Genomic DNA, 9494 nt, shown 5'->3' with positions numbered 1-9494 from the left:
ACGAGGTCGACGGAACAACAGCTGAAATTGAGATTGCCAACAGACTCCAAGAAATAAGATACCCAGTGAGTATGATTGGGCGGCAATTAAGAAGGATATTGGCTCCGGTATCCAGACCCAGTAAGGAATGCAGTGGCACATCAGTCGTTCCATAAAAAACGGAAACATCGGAGGTCATAGAAAGACTGCTGAACTTAGCCAACATTAGAGTGGCTTTCCAGAAGGGGAAACGTTACGCTCAGTTTTAGTTCAGGTGAAGGATCTCCTCTCGGCCGAAAGGACTAGCGACTGTGTGTATAAAAGTAATTGCAACTAAGGTTTACATAGGATAAACTGTCAGGGAATTGCACACTAGATTTGGTGAGCATAAAAGAATAAACTAACCACAAAGAAATGATGAAGAATACCAAACGCCAGTCAAAGACTCAGCGATGGTGGTGCACGCGTTAGACACAGGACATGGAAGAGATCTGGAGGAGGTGGGAGTTTTAAGACGTAGACTGCAATTCACACCACAGCGGCTAACAGCCGAGCATCACAGCGTGAATAGAATCGAGGGTGTGAAACTTGCGAGCGTATGAATAGCGGGCTTAGATAAACCGAGGTTACACGTGAGTGTGTGCGGTTGTCAATGCATGTAGAATCATTAGCAAAAACAGGGTGGGGGGGGGGGGGAAATCCCGACCCCATCCCTATTACTTACAGAACTATCGTGGCACTAGATCATCCACGCAGATGGACGATAAATGCAAACGTGAACCGAACCTTAGCCCGAACCCATTGCCTTAACACTTGGTGACCAACCCTAACACACAAAATCTCTTGGTCGACACCTAAAACAGATTTAACTTGACTTAGATTATTAGTTCTCCTTCAGCCCTAAATATTGACCAGTCTAGTAATCTAGTCACTCGGCTTGTCGAAGTTTTACGTCAAAAGCAATAAATCTACCGATTAATACCAAACTTTTTCCGAAAACAGTGACTACTCAGTCGGTTCCACGCGTTTTTCAACTCATTGAATGCCTCGATATCTTGCACGGTCTTACAAATATTGCATCTTCTGACTTCACTACTGATGAAACCAAAGGGAATTTCCACACTTTGAGAGGTTGATCTTACTGCTAATTTGCCGAGCTCACTATGTGGTCATTTTGGAGTGAGAAATTGTAGTCAGTTTGGTGATTAGAACAAACAGGAATGGCGTAGACGGCCAAGTAGGAGAAACATTCTCATTCCCCTGGACAAAGATTAGCTTAAGCGTCTGTTATTTGTGTGGGTTCGGTGGTGTGTTGTACAGCAGCAAAACAAGCTCCAATTTCCTACCCCAATATGATCGCTTCTTCCTTATTTAGGAGGCACCCGTAGATCAACGTCGGCAAAACATGTGAAAGTACACTGAGATCGTGAACCAACTCGGTTGGATTGATCATGTGAACAATGCCAGCAATTTCTTAAAAATGGGAAGATGGAACTTCTGACTGTGCCTGTACTAAGGTTTCATTTGGATTGTACACCAATGTGTATATACTATTGTGCACCTACTTTCATCATTAAGCCGATTGCTTTCAAGTTTCCATGTAAAAGCATAACTCAACAAGGGCAAGTAGTCAAATGAAATCTTATTTCACGGTGCAAATGTCTATCCTCCCAAAATGCTTTCTCACCTACTGTATCAACATAAAGTATACCGAGGGGCGACCAAAATAGCTTCTGAAGAGGGATATATTATTAAGGTAAGTTTTATGGGAGAGGTCAGTGATGGCATATCTCGCAGATCATAACTTGAATGAGCATCCGGCGCACAATCTAGCTGAATAATCCCAATAAACCCTCTGTGATGAAAAAGTCTTTTTCACTATATCTTACAAAAAACGATAAATATATTTGGGGCAACTATTAAATTTTCGAGGAAGATGGGCAACATTACAATAGAAAGTTCATGCTACAACTGAAGCCGAAAGGGCAAGAAGTTTTTAAACTGCTGTTTCACCGCATCGGTAATGTGGATCTCATGACAGTAAAGCTGTCTCTAACTTATGATTTCCGAGTTGGTCGTTTGGACACTAAAACGATCTGCTACGAAAGGCTAATATCACGGATTCGAGTCTCTCTGGAGTAATGTGAGATCCGCACTGTTTATGACTCCAAGTCACGACCAAACAGCTGCATAATTTGGCTTAACTCAGTTTTACACGACGAAATTTACACGTAGAATTCCAAGTCTACCAATAAATCTTCATCTATTATAATCATTATAAGAAACATGCATCAATAAGTTGACATTGCTCTATCCTAAGCCACGGATAATACACGGTAACATGTAGAAACGACGATGAACAAGTCCCAGGCTGGTTGACTACTAAAGGTTCTGTGCTCAGCATCAGGATGATGAAGTCTTTTAACTCCAAATGTTTTTGTGCTGATTGTCGTTTGATGTTATGTGACCAGGACAGCTTCCCCCATCGTCCATACTTCTTCGGCTCCGATAGTTTGACATTCAGGATCAGCTTATTGGACCACCATGGGCGGAACTGTACTGTTTAACCTGGCTTCCCTTCTAGAAGCCTGAAGCATTTGTAGCTACAAGGACGCCTACATTGATACAATAGGTGGATGTCTAGCACTACGTGGTATAGAATGCATTCAGTCGTACAATCTGATTGTTCTCGGGATGACGGCCGTGGGATCAACGTGACTTCCAAAAACATCGCTTACAAAATACCTGTTAGGTTCCAATCATCGCGTTGACCAGGGGGGTTCACCCTGACTACTCGTCTCATACCATGCCCAAAGATTTTGACGACTTATGATGCTCTGCAAATCGGATCAAACCAGTCCTAATCATCCGCAAAAATAATTGTGAGAGCAAAAGTTTTGTTTACTTTATCACCGGCCATTTGACCCATAGCAATTACCCGATGGGAGCTTGTTCAACGTCATCCATACCCCCATTGTATGCAGCTATAGTGATTTACGCTGACGAATAAATACAGTGTGGGAAATCTTGCAACACTGCGGTATATTTTCCATCACGTAGAACCGGACATCCATAAGCAGTGGCAGTGACACTAAGTTGGGCGCTATCCGAAAATAGGTGGTAACTCCAGCCGCTAATTTTCACAACAAAGCAGTACAATACGCAATGCCGTGTCCCCAGAATCATGTGAACACTTGATTTTGAATACAAATACCATTTTATCAGTGTTATTTCGCGATTAAAATTCCACCATTGTGGTGACCTCCTGTTACGATATCTATGAGGCAGTCGAATAAAGCGGCTAAATCAGGGGTGGCATATGATCACTTAATCAGCATTCAATCCGATCAAGCAGGACCATGTGATGCTTCTCGATAAACTGGTGGTCGAATGATAGTGGTGATGAATTGAAATAATAATACCACGAAGGAACCGAGTACAACACCTTAATGTTCAACAACACTTTAATGTTCACACTTTAATGTTCTGGATAAACCTCCTAATTCGGGAACATTTGCCGGTATTCCTCATTGGATTTTCTCAGCGTATTAAGTTGCATGTCATCCAACAGTCTTCATGTTACTCGAACGGTTTGGTCATGAGTTTTCACTAGTCTGATACGTCTACATTCTGTCACGACGGGTAGCTGCTAGTTTCATGACATCGCTGTACGGTCCCTTCCTGAAGCAACTGTGATGTGTCAGGGCGCGCCCAGACAGAAGAAAAAGCACATGTGCAGAGAGTGACGCATCCTCGGGGTCACCATCGGCTCGACACGTCCGGAAAGTAGGTGAGTTGGCGGCTCTCACCAAACGGCTTAGCAACATACGGCCAGCGTAGTGGGCCTTAGATTGTTCACGAGCAGAACACCGCTATTTGCTGCATGGATTAACGAATGAACGAGTGAACGACCATATTTGGCCATTTAGTCATCTTATATATTTACGCAGACGCTCTGTATGTTTTGTCCTGGCAATACAGCCGTGTACCCCGTTCTCTGTATTCTTCCTATCGCGTAGTCTGGAAGGCTCAGTGCAGACGTAACCCATAGACGGTCATTCATGATCCAACAGATGCGCAGAGTTTCAGAACTTATTTTGGATATTGCTGTCAACCGAAGCAATGTGGGTTGAAAACTTAGAGTCTAACACTAGAATATCCTTATAAAATTTTTCTCTACAAATACTAATTACCTCAGCATTACCAAAACTGTTGTGATGTATCTTCGTTCTAGTTATCGGTGATCAAATGGGATCCAGACATTTCTTTCTGAGTTTTCCTGTAACTGCCAGTGCTCATTGACCCTACAACAGAGTAGGATCGGCGAATGTTTTACTGGCTGGCCGGCAAAACCGTATAACATTATTCACAATGTGGAAAAACCAAAGCCTTGAGAAAAGAATTCGCAGCATGGATGCAAAGGTGAGAAGCTTCCCTTCGTTTATGATGTGCTCCAGCTGAATGTGTTGCACACAGGCTGCCTCATGATTCAATTGGCACGATATTCGAGATATCGCAGTGTATTTTCATAAAGGAAACTCGGGGACTGCCCCTACCTGACAAGCCCCAAGAAGGGCCCCGGTCGTGGGCTGTCGAAGAGTTTTCAGCAACCTTGTGAGTAGTTTCCTTCATGAAAATACACTGCGATATCTCGAATATCGTGCCAACTGAATCATGAGGCGTCCTGTGTGCAGCACATTCAGCTGAAGGACATCGTAAACGGAAGATTTAATTGAGTCTCCCGTGAAAACCAAATTGATTTGCAAATGGGTGTATTTCTCGAAAACAGTGCATTCTGGGTTCAAGTAGATCATAAGGTTGTCGGAAACTCGGGGACTGCGCCCGAAGACGGGCGAAACTGGTCGTGGGCTGTCGGAGAGTTTTCAGCAACCTTGTGAGTAGTTTACTTTGTGAGAAGCTTCCCTTATGCTCTAGTTTATTTAATTCGTTCACTCAGTCCTTGCGTTTACTGTCAACCTCAGATTTGCTTGCCACTAAACAAGGCGAACTTTCTGAGAGGATTGGAATATATGTAGTAGGAAGCTTTATAGCAAAATTCAGATGAGCTAATGAAGCATTCATCACGACTGATCCCCAGAAAACTAAGATGTGCTATTGACCATCTCTTTCTTAGAACGAATTCAGAAAGCACTTAGCTTATATCAACTTCTTGTGGTAAATTGCATTAATACAGATTTAAAAACCAAGGGACCTGATGAGATCAATACTGCGGGGTAGTGGGTTTGGTTTTCGTGGGTCTTGTGACTGGCATATATTGTAGCTAAATGATGCCACGGAATCTTGAGTACTGGTTCAACCGAGCCAGAAATAGCTCTTACATACTGGTCTCGTGAGGAATATGACTGAGGGCAGATGCATTACCAAACAATTGGCAAATACTTGCTCAGCCCAAAAGCAATTGAGTTTCTTCGAGAAACGGTATATGTAGTAAACAAAAAAGAGGTAAACAAAGAGAATGGGAATGCTTGTCTTCAACTCACCTGCATGAGTGATCGCTCATCGTTCCACAGCTGCTTGCGCAAGAGATATAACTGGGTCGTTGTTCTCCTGAGTTCATTTTGTAGCTCACTAAATCCGGCGCGTAATTTTTCTAGCTCCTCAAAAGCCGTCCGATTAACGAGTTGTAAAAATGCACGTTGCTGAATGCGTAGACCTAAACTGACGGTTCGTGCACTTCGGCTGTATAAACTGGGATTTTGGAGGGCTAAAATACCATACAGTATTGGGGATTTAGGTGTCTGAGTAGTTGAGAGAAGGTAGGCGGTCATAGGGACTAAAGGAGAGTTTCTGCTGGGGCGCCAAACGTTGGGGGTTACTGAAGCCGTAGGTTTTTTTTGCGTTCTGATTTCTATGGAAAGGACAGGAGGCACAAGCACAGCTGTGATAGCGCAGTTACCAGAAGGTACAGCAAGAACGCAAAAGTTTACAACACAACTGTTTGACATGTAGAATACTGAAACATCCGTGCGGAGTTTATTGGTTGAATTGGTCTACAAATTATGGTATTTCCTGAAGATTAAAGCAGAGACAATATTGCTTGGGATGATAACTTGAGATCATGACCCCTCGGTTACAAGTAATACCGAGGGTATTTTTTCAAAGGCTGAAGGTCAGCACCTCACAAATGGTCAGGTCACCTGCCAATTATTGTGGCTACAAATCGTTCGTTACTCGTGTAAGAGAGCAAGGAAAATAGTTACGCCCAGAACTTAACTAACAACCAATATAGTCGAGATCAGGTGAATAAAAGCGGAGCAGATAGCCGAAACTGCAAGTTCTGGGCACAGGTGGATCACAGGGCAGATAACGCACTAGGGATCACGTGGGCCATCCGGAAGCTCTACTTTGTGTTGTTGTCTCATTTGTAATAGTTTGAACATTGTGGGCGCAACCTTATTCAGCTGCGCGGAACTTGTAGACAAAAAGATTGTGTTCCTTTGACCCGGCCTTTGCGAATCTGCTGTAATTGTTTCAAAATTGACAAACAATAACTTACAGGTCAGTGATAACTACTATGGGAAAACTACACCATGCTCTTGTGCATTTTCCCCCAGATTACTATTTTTTCCTCAACCACGCGAGAAAAGTTCCAGAAGAGGATGTTAAGTATGAAACAATTTGAATGTACCTATTGAGTTAACCTCTTTGACGAACATTAAAAATCTTATTCGACACCAGTGGTTCTTCAGAATTTCTCACGTAAAATTTGAAAGAAGGGCGATAAAGAATTTTTCCAAAAAGATGACTAGCCTGATGGACGTCTTTCGTACACCGTCTCAGAGAAGAACGTGTCTTCTTAATGGCTGATATTAGCCTGACTAAGTATAGAAGAGCCTGTCTGATGAGCCACAAGAAAGGAGAAACCGGTCGTGAGCTGTCGAAGAGTTTTCAGAAAACTTGTGAGTGGCTTCGTTCATGAAAATATACTGCGACCTCCGAACATCTTACCAAATGAAACATCCGCCGTCCTGTTGCAGCACATTTAGTTGTGGAATATCATAAAAGAGAGATTCAGTTGAGTCTCTCATGAAAACCAAATTGATTCGCAAATGGGTATATTTCTCGAAAGCAGTCCAATTAGGGTTCAAGTAGAACAAGTAGAACCCCGGGGACTGCGCCTACCTGATGAGCCCGAAGACGGGCGAAAATGATCGTGAGCTGATGAAAAGTTTTCAACAACCTTGTGAGTAGTTTCCCTCATATAAAGGAGCATATTCGCGGAGCTACAAAACAGCTGAAAGCTTCACCTCCATCATGTAGCAGTGGACTGGACTTCACTCACCGTGTGAACAAACAAGGCGTAATTCCGCTTTGCGGGTCATCCGATAGATTGTTGGGCAGCAAGCGTGTCTTGGCATGTGTAGTCAGCTAATGCCATAACACCAACATATACCGTGGAACTCACTTTATTTTATTAGTAGTTTAGGTCTGATCAGCACTTTTTGAGGAGGAACAAACGTCATATTTTTCAGACTCTATCTGCTGACCTCTAGACTACTACCAACCAGACAGTAAGCTTTTTACGAGGATTTACTCCAATGTTAAGTGTTGTGATTTTAAAGCCACTGGTCAATTTCTTTTGCCTGTTTGAGAAAGATTGAAATTCACACTCAGTTAGGCCCTCGAACAGGGGTCAGCACCACCCAAAGTTTCGTAAGCAATCACCCATGCTGAAGATCTTACAAACGCAAATATCATTAGGAATGTGGCGCATATGAACACGTTGATTTGTATATAGGCATTAAACACGAACATGGTTCTCTGGAAGACACTTTTTAGGAGACACTGTTTGTTTAACACAGTTCAAATGAACTGTTTGTCAACTAGCTGAATAATTTTGCTGGAAAGCTAAATTTGTTGTGGGAAAAGACAGGCATATCATTCCCTGATTTACATGATGGACATTAAATCCCACCTGCGGCTTGTGTTTCTTCTTCACTGTGCAATGAACAGCGATGGTTTGGAAGGCATGAGGTTTCTGACGCAAAGAAAATTCGTTGTTGGCCCTGAAAAACGCAACAACAGAAAATTGTAAAGTTGGCATCGTTTCACATTTTAGAAGGCTAGTTTCACTGCTTACCTGTAGCCCAATGGCTATTCGCGATATTGTGTGAAACGTCGGGCTAACCACAAACTCGTTTGGTTGAACGCCCAATGGAACTGATCCAAATGCTGACAGATGGACGTGAGTCTCCATCGCGCCTAGCTGGAGATCAGCTCTAGCCTGAGATTCACTTGCGTGCACCCATACACGGAGTCCCACGAGGCCCGAGTTTGGCAGCAGATAATCATATTCTTGGGGGTCCATTAAAAATTCGATTTCTCGATCTTTTTGAGTAGAGTGTTTGGGAAAACGAGAAAAATAATTAATTGCCCAAGTAAAAATGCGAACCATTTATAAAGTACGGTATTTTCTCCATTACAGTTGCAAATAGCGGCGTTAATAAAATATCTGTCACAAAGGTTATCCGTCTTCTCTAGAGTGTTATATTTTGTGAGCAGGCGCCCAACAAGTTTAACGCAAAGTACGGATGGAGTCACTCAAAGTGCACAATAAATGCGCGTTTGGAATTCACTTTACACTATTTCAATTATCGAACTTCACCGTCGGTAGCCGAAACCCCGTATACCCCTAACACCATGATTATTCCTTGGTTTGTGGTTTTATAGTTCTCGGGAAAGCGTTTTCAAGCGTTTTTAACAAGAAAAAATCAACTTGCACAAATCACCTTTATTAATAACGCCAAACTGTCGTGGCCTTGTTATTTCACTTGCACAATCCCCTTTATTAACGCCAAACTGTCGTGGCCTTTTTATTTCGGCGCACTGAGATGTGGATTTGGCAGTCAAACAGGCCAATTTAGACTCGCCGTGAAAAGTTAAAGTGAGCTAATATGGCGACTCATTTCAATTTAGATTTACTCCTTTTTTCTAGTCCTCTGTAGAATGAATTAAACATGTCTGACATGACTGTCTTAACAAAGACATTGGGTAGACATGTACCATCAGGATATGCATTCGGTCAAAAGGAGTGCTCAAGCAGACAATAAACGCGCGGGTTCAATCGTTTTACAGACGTTAACCAAATAAACGTCGCATCCAGACAGTCTGAGTTATGTAGACCCTAGTCCGATGGTGTGCAATCACAATGAACATTTACACTAACCTTGAGAAGTCAGCTGTACCAGATGACACAAGCCATGTCGGGTTAAGATGCTTGAAAAATTGTTGTAGTAATACATTGTCTTTCCACTTTGGCACCTTCATAGGGAGAGAAAACAAAAAAAACACAAGTTCATAGTCCGCTTGTGATTGAATATGTTTTCGACGACAGTGAAATAAGTATGCAGATATTTCACTCGTTGTAAGATCCAACTCATATCAAATACGCGGTTTACTCAGACGGAATTCGGTGGGGATTTGAACAAATCAAATGTGAGACGCTAGGTTTGCCCAAAATCCATGTGTTCACCTAAGAGCACGGTCTAAACATG

General features: G+C 42.6%; 1 protein-coding gene across 1 annotated transcript in view; it reads right to left on the bottom strand.

Moving 5' to 3' along the window:
* Positions 1 to 9261, bottom strand: part of T265_14670 (hypothetical protein) — a gene marked incomplete at both ends in the record, with an annotated part of 14095 nt that extends 4834 nt beyond the window's left edge. Inside the window, 6 exons of the mRNA XM_009174697.1 lie at positions 4480 to 4682; positions 4731 to 4848; positions 5481 to 5738; positions 6981 to 7118; positions 7916 to 8006; positions 9167 to 9261. Coding sequence (XP_009172961.1) covers positions 4480 to 4682; positions 4731 to 4848; positions 5481 to 5738; positions 6981 to 7118; positions 7916 to 8006; positions 9167 to 9261 — 903 coding nt within the window. The remainder of the gene's footprint in view (positions 1 to 4479; positions 4683 to 4730; positions 4849 to 5480; positions 5739 to 6980; positions 7119 to 7915; positions 8007 to 9166) is intronic.
* Between the last annotated feature and the right edge of the window lie 233 nt (positions 9262 to 9494).

The sequence above is a fragment of the Opisthorchis viverrini genome (assembly GCF_000715545.1).
Source record: "Opisthorchis viverrini unplaced genomic scaffold opera_v5_241, whole genome shotgun sequence".
NCBI lineage: Eukaryota > Metazoa > Platyhelminthes > Trematoda > Opisthorchiida > Opisthorchiidae > Opisthorchis > Opisthorchis viverrini.
The sequence above is the reverse complement of the archived record's forward strand: the minus strand, read 5'-3'. Positions and strand labels throughout refer to the sequence as shown.